This window comes from Rhinolophus sinicus, chromosome 17, assembly GCF_057876585.1.
Source record: "Rhinolophus sinicus isolate RSI-liver-muscle chromosome 17, RSI-T2T, whole genome shotgun sequence".
In the NCBI taxonomy this organism is placed as follows: domain Eukaryota; kingdom Metazoa; phylum Chordata; class Mammalia; order Chiroptera; family Rhinolophidae; genus Rhinolophus; species Rhinolophus sinicus.
Window position 1 is genome coordinate 30,611,065 of NC_142517.1, and position 17,968 is coordinate 30,629,032.

Sequence of the window (17,968 nt, forward strand, 5' to 3'; positions counted from 1 at the left end):
TTGATAGATTATTAATTACTACAATGACCAAATAATATGCAAATAAGAGAATGAATCATTCATGTTTGGACCCCGTTGCTGTTTTGCTTTTTTTACTTAATGGACTTTCATTTTTTAGGGTTGTCCTAAGTTTACAGAAAAATTGAGCACAAAGTATGGAGAGTATACCTCTGTCTCCCCCACTCCTCACACTCTGTTCCCCATCAGTGGGATACATCAGCCTGCAAAACTGACCTCAGGCTCTTTGTCTAGCTGCACACTCACATGTCCACACCGTTGCTTTTCCCGCCTCCTCTCTCTCCTATCCTTCAAATGGGAAAACCACTACAGCAGACACACTGAGTATCCCTGTGAGGGAAACAAAAAACAGATGAAGCAGAGCAGTTGTAATTTTGTTCTTGTCTTTGCCCAATTCCATCCTTAAAGGTGTCTTTTAGATTTTGGCTACATGGAACCAGGACTTATTTTCATGCCTAAATTTAATGGACATTTTTACCTCTCTACTCATCCATGTGGGTGAGTTCATTTTTCCATCGACCAGTCGCCTGAGTTATCGTTTTTGTCCTGCCCTAGCTTGACTGCTCCCAGCTCTCCTGAGTGCAGTTCCTTCACACCCAATCTGGTGCCATGGGCCTCACCTGCCACTTGGAACATTCTGCTTACTGTCATAATATCTTGATTTAAGACGGGGTGGGAGCAGAAGAGAACTAACCTGAAAAAGTGGTGGCATGCATAGAGGAAAATAAAGTTATCCACATTCGCTGTCAGATTTTTTTTTTTTTATGGTGTTAGACTTTTAATCAAAGCCAATCCCTTTCATCTAGTAAAAAATGCAAAGAATATGTTTTTATTTTACTGCACACTTGTTAAATACAGGAAGCATTTAACTTGGTAGAATGTAATGTTATATTCGTTGTGCCTAATAAAATTGTAATGGATTCAGTTATTTAGACACTTTGGGAGAAATAGCTTCCCACTGGATAATAGAAATTATGATGCTTTTGCTGTATCTATCAGCACAAAGGGATGAGCAAAGCTTATCAGAGCTGATTACAATCACTCTGGAAAAAAATAAAGTGGGAAATAGATATCTGGAGTTACAAAGTTTCTCTTCCTTTTGTTGATGACATGATATTTGCGAATGAACTCAGAATCTGAGCTCTTCTGGGAGAGCTCTGTGGAAGAATTGGGGCAGGAGAAAACAGCTTATCAGAAATTCTCCCTAATTTACCTTCATGGTTGCATAGCATTGAGAACGCAACACAGCGCCTTAAAAAGGAAGACGGTTGTCTGGTGGATGTAGCTCTTAAGGAAGGAGAAGGAAGTTGGAGCAGCAACTGTCCCTTCTGTTTCCTTTTCCTGACATCCTTGTATAATATGCTCTTGTTGTGGATCCTTCTTGCTTAGGGTGAACATGCCTGAAATGTTAATGATCCCTCTTGGTTGCTGCTCCTAACTCTTAGCTCCACTTTTAGTTACTTCTTTAAATGGAAAGTCACCGGGGCTGCCAACATCCTCGGAACACGTCCTGAAGTCATCCCATCTTGGCTGGGGTTCAGGCCTCTTATAACACTTCCTCTTTTTCTTAAATACCTCCATACAGGGAAACCCCTCAGACCAACCTGGTTCATCTCACGCAAGATGTTATATCATAAATTGGGGCTAAGATCTCACTTGACTCCTAGAATCAGAGAAGGTAGGGGTTAATTACTTTTGTTTTAGGGATAGAACATTTGACAAGCACCATTTCTGTGCGAACATTTCTGTCTAGGTTGTGCTGCATAGTGAGAAAATATCTCTGATTCATTGCATATGTTAAGCTAAAACCTTGACTAAACACCCTGGACTTCTAAGGAAAAGTAACTATTAATCATATTCTTCAGGAATTTCCCCACACATAGACTCATACTTTGCTTTCTTCTTATCCTTATTTTCTCAAAGTAATATATGAAAACCACTATTCTAAGAAACCTCCTGGAGTCAAAATATACAGCTAAATTCTGATTTAACTAAGTTGAAGATGCACATTTCAGAAGGAAATTAAACGAAGTAATGATTATTTTCCAGAATGGGTTGGTCTTCTAACGTGTGAAACAATGTCCCCCAACTGTTGTAGACCTCACCTCTTGGACTCCAACAGCTTCCACTTGCTTTTATTGCTTATTGTTTTGTTCCACCTACAAACATGCTCCACACAACAACCCAGGTCTCTCCCCTGCTTTAACTTTCAGTGACTTCTCCTTGCTTGTAGAGAAAAACTCCAATTCCTTATGATGGGCTACAGCAACCCCAAATCCCAGGCACCATGCCAGTCTCTCTCTGTGTCACTCCATATGTTCAGGGCCTCCTGATCGTCCTTCTTTCTCTCTCTTGAGAAAAGACACATCAGGTTTCCGCTGCTTCAAAAGCTCTTCCGGAAACTGGCCGCTTCTGATTGGTCACTGCTGTTTCCTCAGTCCTTCCTATCAGCTTAAGTGCTACTTCCTTAGATGGGCTTTCTCTAGCTGCTTGTCTGAAACAACCTTTCCTTTGTCATTCTTTATTGAACACCTCTACTCATTTCCTCTTATTGCAGTCTGAAATGTTGATTTTTTTTTTTAACCATCTGGTATTTGTTACTCCCATTGGAATGTAAGTTCTCTGAGAGTAGGTATTTTGTTCTATGACTTCTGCATGTAATATGATGTCTGACGCAGAATAGGTGTTTGATAAACATTTGTTGACTGAATGAAAGAAAGAAAAAAATGAATGAATGTGAAACACGGGTGTGAGAAAGGAACACAGCTTGGAATATTGGTCATAGTGAAATGTGAAATATTAGAAGTAATAATTCACATAAGAAATGAATGCTATATATATTAAAGTTCATCTTATAATTTTATGTAACTATACAAATCAGAGGGGAAGAATGCTCTACATAAGGTCAGGAAAGATCCTCACTGTTGCAGTCCAAAAACATATCCACGTATATTCATGTGCCTAAAATTATTTCCAAAGCCTTTATATTTTTACCGGAATCAGCATTCAAGAACGCAACTGGAATGCAGCACTGGGATGGATGATATATTTTCAGGCTCAGAAATATGTGGGAGGATGTTTTGACAAAGTTTTTTGGGACATAATTGGATCTAGCTCGTCTCTAACAGATTAAGATGTGGTGAATGGACAAGGAGTGGTTGGGCTAAGAAAAAAGAGAATGTAGGATTTAATGTAAAACAGGATTAGGCAGGAAGGCTGAGAGTTTATAACCAGAGAAGCAGAGGTAAAAGTAAGTGGAGAAGAAGAAGAGCACAACAGGATTCGGTCTGCGGCTACTGCAGGTGGGTCCCGCATAAAGGAATTTAATACAGGTAAGTAGGTACTTATGCAGTCATTGACGGGAAGAAGCAGAGGGCACGGAGGTTTGCCCCTAGCTGTCAGGTTTGTCTGTAGCCTTCAGAGAACCAGGACTCTGCTGTTGATGCCCAGAGTAGGAACTGCAGGATTCTGCTGCCAATGGTCAGAGCCACCTGCAGAACCACGGCAGGAAATCACGCTGCTGTGCCAGAGGACACCGTAAAACTTCCATTCTGCCGAACTCCATGCACTTATTAACTGCTGCCAGCAGAGGAATCATGGCGTCTGCTTTCTGTCTTCCACATCCGATGCAAGTGTCTCTCACTGGTGGAAATTAACTGGAATGCTGAAGGCAAGAGATTTTGGGAAAGGCAGCTCTTAGGCTTTGAGTCCCTGAGATATCGGATAGTACATACGAGTGGATGGAAATGGTGCGACATGCCACTGGCACAAGTTAATTTCATTAGATCTAATCCTCACTAAAAATAATAGCTAGCAGTTACTAAGGCACTATGCTAAGAGCTTTTCATGCATTGTCTCATTAAGTTTCACAACCATGCAAGATAAAGCCACCATTGTTGTCTCCATTTTAGATATCAGGAACCAAGACTTAGAAAGGTACAGTAACTTGCTCCAAATTAAACAAGTAGTAAGTAGAAGATCTGAACCTTGTACTCAGGACTGACTGGCTGCAAAGCCAATGGCTTTTAGTCCTTATATTACTTGCTAGTCGTTATTAAATTTCTTTATAATCTATGGCCCTAGCTTCAACATAAAACTTGCCAGCGTCTTACAAGTGTACACTATTAAGTTGGTGTAAATAGCTCACTTCTCTTAGGAAAAGAACTAACAAATCTTCAAAGAAACTCCTCTCAAGTGTGGACATTCTTTTCATGAGAGAGGAGAGTATATTATTAGAAGACATGTGATATCTCCCGTATTTAGAATGGGATTTTTTGGTAACGAGCTAATTTTTATATATTGATAAAGTGTCTACTGTTGCAAAGCCACATCATAGAATCTGAAGGTTGGAAGGAACATTCAAGGTTGAAGAATCTACAAGCTCCCTTCTAATAGCATCTCAACCAGGGGCAGCCCAGCTTCTGCTTGAGAACTTTCAATGGGTGCAACTTTCAGAACTATGGGGGCTGATTGACAAGGGGGAGGACCTTGCAGGCTATCTGCTGCTGGGTAAATATAAGATGGTGCTGCCTGAAGGATGCTTAGTCACTTTTGTCTCAATGGTAGCAAAGACAGCGTTAAGCAAGAGGCTGGAATTCTTGGTATCAGTTAGCTTTTGCTGCCTAATCTTGCCAAAATTCCATGGTTTACAAATTATAGCTTGAGTGTCTGTGGTAGATTTAAGATGGCCAGAGATTATTTGGCACTCCTCCCTTGAAAAATGGAGTCTATGCCCCCTCCCTTTGAGTCGGGCTGGCCTCTGTGACTGCTGTGACTAATAGAAACCAATACAGTGTTGCTGTGCCAGTCCTCAGGTGCCGCCGCAATAGATTGGCAGCTTCCGTGTTCTTGTGACATGCTCTTGGAGCGTCCTGAGGCAAGATTGAAGAAATTGACTATCTGGAGACTGGCATGCTAGAGAGACTATGTGACTGATGAGCCCAGTTTTTTCCCCATTTCTTTTAAGTCACTGGATTTGTACTTAAGCCCTTCCAGACTAGCCCAAGCACCAGGTGAATTACTGCTGAGTGACCTTAGTTGATGCCTCATGGAGCAGAAGAATCACCTAACTGATCCAGGCCCAAACTCCTGACCCATGAAATTGTGAGCTATGATAAAATGGTTATTTTTAACTCACCGAGTTTGAGGTACATTGTTACACAGTAATAGATAACTGGAATGTGTCCACGGGATTGGTGAAGGTTGTCTGATGTAGACTGGCCTCAGCTGGTCTCACCTAGGCTCGCTCATGTGTCTGTGGGTCAGTTGGGGATTTTTATCGAGACTGTGTGCGGCTAGGGCAGCTTACCTGGGACAGCTCTGCATCATGTGTCTCTTTTCCTCCTTTGTGACCAGGAAGCCCAACCATGCATGTCCTTATCATGGCAGTGACCAAAGTCTAAGACAGCAAGTGGGAACACATAAGGGCTCCTGAGATCTAGACTGAGAAATGCCACCCTGTAACTTCCACCTCATTCTTTTGGTCAAAGTCATATAGTTAAACTCACTCAAGGGACTAGAGTATTTAGACCTATTTGTTTTGTGGGAGACTGTGCAAAACCCACCTATCAAAGAATCTGAGTACAGGGAGGGGTAGAGAATTGGAGACAGTAATGCAATCTACTACATTTACTTCATTTCAGTTCAGCAAAAATTTATGGGGTATATTATTTGCAGATATTATGCTAGTCACTGGGAATGCAGAAAACAAAAAGAGACCTAGCTTTCTGCTTTTGAAATGCTTGCAGTCTAGGCAACCTTCAGGATGACTAAAAGGGCTTACTGTATTTAGGTTGGTTGGCGACCTCAATCTACTTTTAGCTCTTTGCTTCTAACCCCCCTATTAAGATTTATATGTGCATTAAACTTCAGACTTAGCATTTGAGTTGGTTTTACTGTTTTTGTGACTTACAATTTGGTTAGAAGCCCCTACTTGCTTGACTCATTGTAGAAGTTTTATTTGGTTAGGTTTTTACACAAACATGAAATAATTTCAGTAAAAATTTAATGGCATGTATTCATTGTCGGGCAGGTTGCTGTCAACATTGGCTCCACTCTTTTTCAAAGGGCATCACCTTGACTTCATCTCCAAATTCTTGGGGTGCCTCATCGTGGTCTTAAAGTACTGACCACATTATCCTTTAACATCTATGTTTAAATTAGGAAGCAGGAAACCACAATGCAAAGAAAAATGTATATGTGGACAATGCACGCCCCCGAATAGGGACACTGAATACCTTCCTTATATTGGTTGGTTCTGCTCATTCCTTTCTGCAGTCCTTCGTTCTCTTGTCAGCTGTGCTATGTTCCCTTCTGTAACCTTGCCCTACACTAGTACGTTCCACTGTCAGAGCCAGATTTCTCATCTTTCCTGCTCTTCATATCTCCCATTATGTTCCTGTTTGCTCTCTGTGGGAAACCGCGTTCTTCTCCAAAAGGATCTAGAGTTGAGCTCCATGAAGGCTCCAACTCAGTTCATTATGCAGCATCTCTGGTCATGCCTTACTCCCCAGGCAGCATGGCACAGTGAGAAGTGCATGGGGTGACTTTGGAGTCAAATAGACCTAGGTTTATTATTATTATTATTATTACTAAATGTATTGGGGTAAGATTAGTTAATAAAACTATATAGGTTGGAAGTGTACAATTCCGTATTACATCATCTATATATCACATTGTATGTTCACCACCCAGAGTCAGTTCTTCTTCCATCACCATTTATTTGACCCCTTTTACCCTCTTCTACCACCCCCCACCCGCTTACCCTCTGGTAACCACTAAACTGTTGTCCATGTCTGTGAGTTTTTGTTTCTTTGTTTGTTGCTTTCAGTGTTATGTCCCACATACAAGTGAAATCATATGGTTCTAACCTCTCTGTGCCTCAGTTTTATAATCCATTATATGGGCAAAGCAAATCTTATCTTGCATGGTTCATGTGTGATGTCATTGCAATGACAATTATAAAATGCCTGGATGATGCCTGCTGTTTTCTCAATGTGAGCTGCCTTCCGCTAATCATCCCAAAGGCTAGCTCTGATTTGCCACCTCGGGACTTGTTTATAAAGAGGCTATCACAACATGTTTTTAGGGTCAAAAATACTTTGTATGCAGAAATGAATAGCACAGGTACATTTTAGTAAGGAAAAAGGGGTTAATTTCCCAGATGACCTTATTTGTTTAAGGGAACATAAGCAATGTTTTAGAGCATTAACACTCAGCATTCTGCAGACTCGAATTCTTATAGTGAAGTGGTGAGATAATTAAAAGTTACCAATATTTCACTTCGAATATGTTGCACATTGCATGTTTCCTATGCTTGGTTGTTTACTGCAGACAAGATCCTTAGGAATGGGGCCAGATTTTGTTTATCATTATATTTTACGACCCAGCATAGGACCTGACACTTGTTAGATGCTCAAATAAATGTTTGTTGAACAAATGAATCTTTCATTTAATGCAATCATGTGAACTAATGAAAGTTAGTTGTCTAATTTTTGTTGGGGCTGAATTTGTCTGACTGATTCATAGCGACCATGTTTTATGAGCTCACTCTTGTGGGGGGGCAGTGGGGGGTACAAGGTCTGTATTTGGAGGGGTGCGGTGTGACCATCTGCCCTTCACACTTTCCTTTTTGCCTTTATTGTCTCTCATCTTCTTTACTAGATTGTAAACTCCCTAAAGGACAGAGACTCTGGCTTATGTTCAGTGTCACCACATATAATTCCTCAGTGCTTCTGACATTGACAATATTCAGTAAATACTAGTTGAAGGGAAGTTAGCATTTTTGGATTTATATATGATTTTAGAAATGCAGTATTTTATCTTTGTCCTTTCTCATCTGGTCTGATTTATATCTGTGTTTTCCATAGCTCTTCCATTGATTTTACCCTTGGATTTATTGTTCTTTAATCTCATCCTTATAAATGCCATGTGATTTGTGGCAAAAGGTTGGTTGAAGCTTGAAAATTAAACAGACCCGGATTTAAGTTCTGAATTTATAACTAACTGGTTGTGTGATATTGAGGAAGGTGTGTAACCTCTTGGTGCCTCTTTCCTCATCTGTGAGGGTGAATGATAGTGTGTCATCCACCTGCCAGAGCTATTTTGAAACCAATTGGTTTGATGAATGTCAGGCGCCGACTCATAGTAAGAACTCTCTCCAGATAGTAAGTGTTGTTATTATCCTTGTTACCATTCTCTTTACTCTCTTACTGTTTATCCTAACTACTCCTTCCTTTTCCAATCAAAAACTATGCATTTTAAACTCTAGCTCTTCTGTTCTCACTGGACTCTGGGAGTTGCTGGGGAATGGAATACAATGAACCATCAAAATGTCATTTCACTGGGAACCTTGTATCCTATCGCTTTGAGCATTGATAAAAGCCTTAATAAGAATAACCACTATTTGCCCCATTAAAATAATACAAGGATAAATGTGAGTTTTTAGAAAAAAAGTCCTCAAATTATATAGCAAGGAACTGGCGAGTTAAATGACATGTAAAGACTCTAAGAACATAGCATATATTAACATTTATGATTTGTTAATGTACTCTCTCTCTTTCTCTCTCCATTTATTACAATGGATTCTAAAAGGTTGCTCTCACAACAAGACCATTATCGCTAGTAGATTTAAGGATTATTTCACTATTTTCTTGAAATAATTGAAGTTGTTGGAATAAGCTATTCAGCTCAATATTTCTCATCTCCTTCTAATACAAATGTATTTGATTCCTATAACTCTGAGTAAGGTCAGTCAGGAAATGATACATATTTGTTTTCCCCAGGCTATATGAGCTATTAAGTCATGTTGCATTTATTATAGATCATGTTTGCTATTTGGCAAGATAATTTGAATGACTGAGAACAATATTTTAGAACATGTAATACAAGGAAAACAACCAGAAAGAGAATTGAAGCAAAACGTTTCTTATAATAAATACTTCAAGTAAATAAAATATTCTGTTGTTATTCAAGCACACATTTGCTTGAATCAAAATACATGAAAATATCATTCAATATTATACATACTGTTCTTTCTTCTAGATCATACATACATATATATATATATATATATATATATATATATATATATATATATATATATTTCTCTCATATAAATATGTATTTATATCACTTAGTCTTTTCATTTGGGTCTCATATAATACATCTATATATTCCTATTATATCTTTCTTATAGCCTCAATTATGTGGATGTTTTCTTGGCTTTGTGCCTTTTTAATTATTTTGGCTATTGCTGACATGGACACAATGGCAAAGACCACACCATATGCCAAATTTACGAAGAAATCTGAGGGAAAAGAGATGCTGAAGGGTCTAAAGCCAGCAAGTGACCTACCTCTGGGAGAAGAAGAAGAAACCCTCTTCACAGAAGAGACTGAAATGGCAGAACCAACTCCTGACCCCTCCGTCCTAGATTCTGCCTTTGGAACTGCTACTTTCTTCCCCTTTGAAAACTTCACTCTTGACACGGCTGATTTCTTTTTGAATTGCTGTGATTGTTGTTCATCCATACCAGGGCAAAAAGGAGAACCCGGAAAGACTGGAAAGCCAGGTATTTGAAAATAGATGAAGCCACATTTGTCCCCTGTACATCCTTAAGGTTGAGAGGTGGCTTGGAGGTAGAATTGCCCCAAGGGTTTCTACGTTATCATGCAAATGGTGATAGGTCTAGGCATAACATTATCACAAATGCAAATGGGTACTGTGTTGCCCAGTGTGGTAGCTACTAGCCTCCTGCTTGGCTATTAATAAATATAAAAATTAAAATTAAATAAGATTAAATATTTAGTTCCTCAATCACACACGCCACATTTCAAGTGCTCAATAGCCACCTGTGGCCCATGGCTACCCTATAGGACAGCACAGATATATAGCATGTCCATCAGTGAAGAAACTTTTATTGGACAGTGCTGGTTAGAGCAGAGACCAGGCCGACCCCCCCACCCCCCAATGCCAGTGTGTAGCTCTTCAAGTTACCCATGTCCACTACCAATACAATGTTTTCATTAATGGCTGATATAAAAAAGCGAAAATGAAAATTCTCTTATCTGGTAAAAATGTGTGCTGACTAATGGATTTTTGGAGTGCTGTTTGTAGTTAGGATTAGATATGGAATGCTTGTGAGATGGAGAATAAAGCCAGGATTCCGTTTGCTTCTCATTGAAATTCTGAGTCAACACTGTATCTTGCCCAGCAATGTTCTCCGTTGAACGTCATGGTTACATATTTCAAAATTTCAGATGTCTTTCAAGTATACATTATGGATACAATCTCCATTTTATTGTAATACATTTCGGCTTTTACATGTCATATGGCAGAGAATTCAAGGTAAAATTGAGATCAGAATGTCAATTGCAAATTCACTATTCCCTAAAACAATTACATATAAATATTTGTTGTGTCTTGCCTGAAGAATTTAAAGTTATAAAATCAGGAATTACACATCCTCATTAAGGTTTTGATTCATCTCATCTAATTGTAGGAAACTTTTGGGAAATGTGCTCAATATTTATGCAGGGCTGAAATGAAAGGGTAAAGGAGCCCGGCAGTTGTTCGGCACACCAAGAATTCAGGGTTGCTAAAACATTATTGGAAATGTGATGTGAGACTGAGAAAACTGTATTTACCAGAATTTCTCTTAGTATCGTATCTGGCTGGCAAGCTGCTTGGGGGTGAAAACCCCCAAGGGCATGGTCAAGTACACACAACTGGTTGCTAAACTGTCTTATAAGGATGTGGGTCTGTAACATCAAGGCTTGTGTTTTACCCATTGGTGGACTTAGTTGGTTTGTTCTCAGAGCTCAGCCTTTCCTCTAAATACATACGACAAGTACTTTGAAGGTGTGCCAAGTCGCTAGCTTGCTCAGGGCGCCCATATGTCTTAGTCTGACTGGCTCTGCATAGAGCACAGTGCTGAAGAGATCAGAATGTTGAGTGTATCATGGTCCTCCCTTGGGGAAACTTCATTACCTTTCTAAGTCTCAGTTTCCACAATCATAAAATGGGATAAGAATAATATCAACTTCAGAGAGTCATCAAGAGAACTGAGTAAGTTCATACATATAAAGACTCAGTGTGGTGCCTGGAATAGAATAAGTGCTCAATAAACTGTGTTTATTTTCTCAGCTATCATAGCAGGGGTTTCCTATTTCATCAAATACTCTGATCCTGATAGGATCCTGTTTTTGAGATTCATAAAGAGGTATTTATTTTGGCTTTATCAATGTTTTCAAAAACACAGCTTTTATTTTTAAATTAGAAATCTAGTATAACCACAACATTAAACAGACTTGAAAATAAAAATAAACCTACTCAAATCCTAATTTTTTCATTGGGTCTGAGCTTAATACCATTTTCTTCGGGATGTCTCCTCTGATTCTTTACATCGCTAACTACACTGTGGCCATTTCTGTTTATTTGTGTGGTTGTTTGTTCAATGTTTATCTTTCATGGACTTTCAGCTCCATGAAGGTAGAGACACCTGGAATTTTTTTTCTTTCAAGTTTTTGTATGAATCTTTAAAAAAAAATTGTAGTTGACATATAATATTATGTTAGTTTCAACACAGTGATCCCACACTTACGAAGTGATCACCACAATAAGTCTAGTAACCATGTATCATCATACATAGTTATTACGATATTATTGACTATATTCCTTATGTTGTACATCACATCCCCATGACTTATTTATAACTGAAAATTTGTCCTTCTTAATTCCTTTCCCCTTTTCCACCCATCCCTCCGCTCCCTCCCCTCTGGTGACCATCAGTTTGATCTAGGGACTGCCGGAAAGTTGATGGCTAATTCCTAACACCTAGTGGGAACTAGTGCTGGTTCATAGGAAGCTTCCGCAAGAGTTCCTGAGTGAATGCATAAGTGAGTGAGTGGGAAAACCAGAAGTGCTAGGTATTGTGGTTTTACTTCCAACTTGAATGTGTGGTCCACTTGAGGTTAAGAGTCAGGTAATCATTTTGTTCTTGTTTGATACAGCACTGCTTCCCTGAATCATTAGATCACTGCCATGAATCCAGTGACAAGTACTAATGTGTTCTATTTATCTATTCAGGTAGTACAAAATTGCAAATCCGACAAAAATATTGTCCTCAGAACTCTGTAGTAGTTTATTCTCATCCAGATTTTATCAATAAGACACTGACAGTCATTGGTCTCAATAAAATGGCTGCTTTTTTTTTTTTTTTTTTTCTGAACTGATGAATTTCAAAAGAGAATTTTTCTATCTCAATAGTTTTAAAATCTCATTTCCAGGTCTTAAGGGAGAGGCTGGTGATATGGGGATCTCAGGGCCACCAGGAGTTGCTGGACCCCAAGGTCCCAAAGGCCAGAAAGGAGAGAAGGGTAGGTAATTATATTCATTTCATGTCAAAACTGAAGAGATGTTCTGTATCATTTTTTAGAGAGCAATTTGCTAAGTCAATGCCAGATTTTTGCAGGTACATCAATTTTAAAAATATAAAACTTGGTTAAGCATTTGTGAGTTATATTTGACATAAAAATGTTAACTTTATAAATAGCCAATTGAGAAATTTTAAACTTGGCTGATGACCTCTCTCTCTCTCTCTCTCTCTCTCTCTCTCTCTCACACACACACACACACACACACACACACACACACACACACACGACCTCGCACATCTTTTCTATTTCTTACTGGCCTCCCAGCTGATTCAGTGACTGGGACCCACAGGGCATCATTTCTGGGGATGGGTCCTTCCCTATTTACTCCCATGTGAGCTCTTCTTCATGATGCAAATTAATTTCATACTAGACAGAACTAACTAGAACAGGCAATTCGCTTCCATTTACGTGGATAGCCTGCCTGCTAAGGAGAATATGACGTATCCTTTGGTTCACTCTCAAATCAGGGGTCGTGTCAATGGTGGAAAGAGAGTTAAATTCAAATGGAAGAAATCAAGCACATAACAGTGACCTCACCTGGAAATTGAGGGGAATGAACTAGATATTTGTTTATATCTTGTTTATTTTTCAAAGAAGACTCATAGCTTTGTGTGCTTTCATAGGTCTTTCCCAGCTCAGCAATTGTATAATTCCATTGATGTATCAGTAAAAAGAGCATTCTGCCTGGGAAATCCCTGGTTTTGTAAGTGCTTCGAGGTATTGAGGGCAGGTTACACATTCACTGGGACACTGAGAAATTCCTCAGTGAATACCGCCAGCCTATAGATATACTATCTATCCATCAAGTTAAGTGTTTTAGCCTCAGTGTCACATGTCAAAAGATCTAATATCATCTATACATCACCCTGCACATGGCTCAGGAACTGCCTAACTCATTTCTAGTAGGACATTCAGTGAAGTAATTATTCAAGAAAGATGCTAAGGTAAAGCGAGAACTACTTCCCACTAGTCAGTTATGCGATTTTCGTTTGCGGAAACATTTAATCCTTTTGTGACTGAATTATGTTAGCAGAAAACCCTGTGAAACAAAGATGAGTGATGAACCTCCCCAGTGATTTATACATTTTGGAAGCTAGACTTCTGGAAGCAGAAGAAAAAACAGGGAAGTATTATAAAATAAGGTTCTTAAGAATATACTTTGATGAAGGATCAAAAGTAGAAATTCATTCAGCCAGTCAATAAAGTGGCACCTCCACTTTCCTTTTACTTCCAGACTTAGCTTAGACTCTTGGTTAAAAAAATAAATGAGTGGAATGACTACATTCTGGCTAATCACAACCTGATTCAGTAAACTCAGTGTAAGCAGGTAAAATCCTTAAGTGAACTTGAGAACCAGAATAATTCTCCAATAAAGGTCAGTATGAGTATCGACAGGAACAGGGAAAAGAACTGGCCCTTTGCTTTCATTCAGGGTTAGGTTTTCTCCAAATACATACAGACATTTTCCTGATGGCCTATGGGTTGATTTCCAAATGTTAAATTTTAAGTGGAATGGTAATGGAGGAGCTAGCTGCTTAGAAAACTGTGCTGAGCGGCTTTTGGTGGGGTTTCTGTAGTTGGTCTTGTGAAGTTTGGGGGAGTCTCTTCTCATGACTTTTAACTTGATTTAGGGTTTCTTTTTTTCCGGCAAAAATGAAACAAAAAATGTTTGTTATATCATAAATGATATGGTTGGCAAATTGATGCCAACCAAGTAATATGCAGTCATGTTTGGCTACACATTTCTAAACTTTTTCATATCTCAGTGTCTTCCATGATAAAAGCAGTGACAAAATATCTTCCTTGAAGGGAGATGCTATAAACATTTATAAATGAAAAATGTCCTAATTGGTGAAATGTACTCTGTTACATGAGCCTCCCTGCTATAGGATTTAATATCAAATAAAAATTAATATTACATTAAAAAGGCTGGGTTAAATTTTAAAAATCATATTAAGAGCTTGGAACATTACCTGGTGCAAAGTAGTGCTCAATAAGAGTTAGCTATTATTATTGCTATTATTGTTGCTATTTGCAATTAAAATAAATCTAGTGTGGCAGTGATGTAACAGGATGGGCCCTTAGCCAAGTCCAGTATAAAATTGTTTTCTGACACAAATTCTCACAGCTCTGTAATTTGTACAAAGAGTATATAAAAATTTTTTTCAAACAGAATAAAAATTGGCTTTCCCTTGATACTCTGTGTCAAGGACTATGTACACATGTGTATTTATTTCCTGGATGGGTTTTGTTATCATCAGTTTTAGCCGACTCCAGGGTGTTCTGCTCTGGGTGTAAACTTACATAGTACATGGCACTATATCTCAGGCATTGTGGGGAATATAAAGGATAGGACATTTTAACTGTCATTCAAAATTCATAATCAGAAAAACACAAACACATACTTGTACATACGTATATAACACAAGGCAGAATGCCATGAGCTTTGTGAGAGATTTGAGGGAATGCTGAGGGAAAAGCTGAGCTCTGTTTGAAGAGATTTACACTCACCCCAAATCTCCTTTAAATGGTTTACCCAAAATTGAAATAAAACATTCCTAGTGATGCTCAATAACTTATTTTTCCATATTATTTAATCTTTACACATCTTGGTAAAGGAAGCATTAGAATGTGACATGGTTGTGGAATGGATGTTAGTTATGTCATAACTAATAGAGTTGGAAGAAAGTTAACCTTGGTATCATTTTAGGACTAAAGGGAGAGCGTGGGGACCAAGGAGCAAGTGGAGTTCCAGGATACCCAGGAAAACCTGGAGAACCAGGTAGAGCATAAACTATATCTATTGTGTACAGTCACGTGTGGAATATAGCCGCTGATTTTCTTCCTGTTTGCATTTAAAGTTATCAGAGTGGTAAGGTGGAAATATGAGTTGCCGTTCTTCTAATAATTTAGTGTACTGATTTGCTGGAGTGTAGCTAGCACTGGGATGGCAATTTGGAGACCAGGTAAAAGTATCTGACCTCTGTTTTTCTTCCTAGTTGTCCTTGGGGAAAAAAATCCCTGATTATTTATGGGTTTCAGTTTCTTTGTTTGTAAGGTTTGGGTGGATAATATGGAGATTTAGAATGCATGGTTTGGGTCAAAATGCAAAGTGTAATGGAATACAATGGGTGACTATAGTTCTAATACTCTTCATTATCCTAAAATTAAAAAAAAATCAAACTATATATACGAGATCTAAAAATAAGCTATCACTTCTCAGTGGCATTATCTCTTCCCCTTATGAGACAGTAGCATGATATGAACGGTTCAGTGTAAGAGTCTCTCACACAGCCATTACTGAGGCAAGAACCAGATTTCCAGGCTTTGTTAGTAGGTTTTATTTCTATTTTGTGGGCTCTGTGATAATAGTATATTGTTCATAGCTTACGTGGTCCTTCAACATTATTTTAATTTTCCATTCCAGGTGGACGTGGTCCTAAGGGGGATAGAGGAGACATTGGACTGGCGGGAGTGAAAGGACAAAAAGGCTCAAAGGGGGACACGTTTGTCAATGGTACCAAAGGAGATAAAGGAGACCGAGGGGCTTTGGGCTCCCCAGGCTTGCATGGAGAACCTGGGGCTAAGGGGGAGAAAGGGGAGCGGGGGGATAAGGGCTACTGCAGAGATTCCGTGGAGAGGGGGGAGAAAGGGGAGAAAGGGGAAGCGGGAATGAAAGGAGAGAAAGGTAACAAAGGAGACACTGGAACGGAAGGCGAAAGTGGCCCAGATGGCCTGCCTGGGGCCCAAGGGGATCCAGGAGCTAAGGGAGAAAAGGGAGAGTTAGGTCCTCCTGGTCTGGTGGGACCTGTGGGGCCAAAGGGTGAGCTTGGGAGCAAAGGGGTCCGAGGATCTATTGGGAAGAAGGGCTCTCGGGGACTCAAAGGCTCCAAGGGGGAGGTGGCCAGAGTCCCACAGTCGGCTTTCAGTGCTGCTTTATCGAAGCCTTTCCCTCCTCCCAATGCCCCTATCAAATTTGACAAGGTTTTCTATAATGACCAAGGGAATTACAGCCCTGTCACGGGGAAGTTTAACTGTAGTATTCCTGGGGCATATGTTTTTTCCTACCATGTCACGGTGAGGGCCCGACCTGTTCGGATCAGCCTGGTGGCCAGGAATAAGAAGCAGTTCAAGTCCAGAGAAACGCTCTATGGTCATGAAATAGACCAGGCCTCTCTCCTCATCATCCTGAAATTAAATGTAGGGGACCAAGTCTGGCTAGAAGTTTCAAAAGATTGGAATGGGGTGTATGTCAGTGCAGAGGATGACAGCATTTTTACTGGGTTCCTTTTGTACCCAGAAGAAACTCCTGGAATTTCACCGTAAACTTGAACACTGTAGTTTAGTCGGTGGAATAAGTCAGGTACCATCATAGCACAATATTAACGAAAACAATAGCTTTCATTATTTTTTCCATTATTATAAAAATAATACAGAAAAACAAGAAAAAATTCTAACACCTAGTCAATTACTATTTCTATTTTAAGATACCACCTTTTTAACAAATAATTATCTATATACTTAAGAGCATATGTCTATTAATTTAGTAGAGATAGCCTTTTTCATTTAGCATTGCAATAGCATTTCTCATGCTGTTTAAATAATTAATAATATATGTATATAAAATATGACTGAGATTTGTAATTAATAAATATATTCTTACTAAATATCATCTTTATGTCATATAAATGCGTGTAACTATTTTCTGTGTGAATGTGAGGCTAACAGTTGACATATGATGGGCATGTATTTCTTAAAAGTTTTTAATTCTGTTGGGAGTTTGCCTTACGACAAAATGGAGCTATTTCCATATTAGTTTAATTCAGGGAGAAAAACAGAAAGAATGTTAAAGATTGGCTAAAATATCTTTAAAATTAATCAGTGTGTAAAGATTGATCACAAAAATATCTGTATCATATGGACTTGTGTGTTGGGTAAAAGGTAAAAAGAAAGTTAATAAAGATATTGCTCATTCACAGCAAGGACCCAACCATTTATCAAATTATGGTGCTTAGAAAAACTGAATGTTCCCCAAAGATTCAAAAGTAAAATTAGATCATTATGATCTAAACATTTAGCTGTTTCTTCATGGAAGTACATTTACTTTGGATAAATTCTTTAGCTTCTTTATCATCATCTCTATAGTAATTAACTCCTGTTATTCAGTGATAACACGGCTGGAACAGGGGGGTATTTGGGAATTTGCTTGCAATGTGAATATTTAATAACTGTGACTGTATAATAATTCAGCAGCCTCATTTTTAGAGAAGCAAAGTTATTGAAATCAAATTGAATTTGGTTCAAGAAGGCATGTACTTAGGCGGATTTGCAAATCTTAGTGAATCAAATCAGGAAGTGGATGATGGGGAACTTTCTGGTCTTGCTCTGCCAGAAAATGAAACTTTGACAAACATCATTCACTTTCGAGATTCTCTTCTCTCTCTCTGTCTCTCTGTCTGTCTCTCTCTCTCTCTCTCTCTCTCTCTCTCTCTCTCTCTCATCTATCTCTATCT

General features: G+C 38.9%; 1 protein-coding gene across 3 annotated transcripts in view; it reads left to right on the plus strand.

The window, feature by feature from the left end:
- OTOL1 (otolin 1) overlaps positions 1-17,127 on the plus strand; it is a 134,531-nt gene extending 117,404 nt beyond the window's left edge. For all 3 annotated transcript variants that reach the window (XM_088793733.1, XM_088793734.1, XM_019710260.3), the window contains 4 exons: positions 9,215-9,589; positions 12,306-12,395; positions 15,166-15,237; positions 15,883-17,127. In XM_088793733.1, coding sequence (XP_088649859.1) covers positions 9,215-9,589; positions 12,306-12,395; positions 15,166-15,237; positions 15,883-16,781 — 1,436 coding nt within the window. In that variant the 3' untranslated portion in view covers positions 16,782-17,127. The remainder of the gene's footprint in view (positions 1-9,214; positions 9,590-12,305; positions 12,396-15,165; positions 15,238-15,882) is intronic.
- The last annotated feature ends 841 nt before the right edge of the window (positions 17,128-17,968 follow it).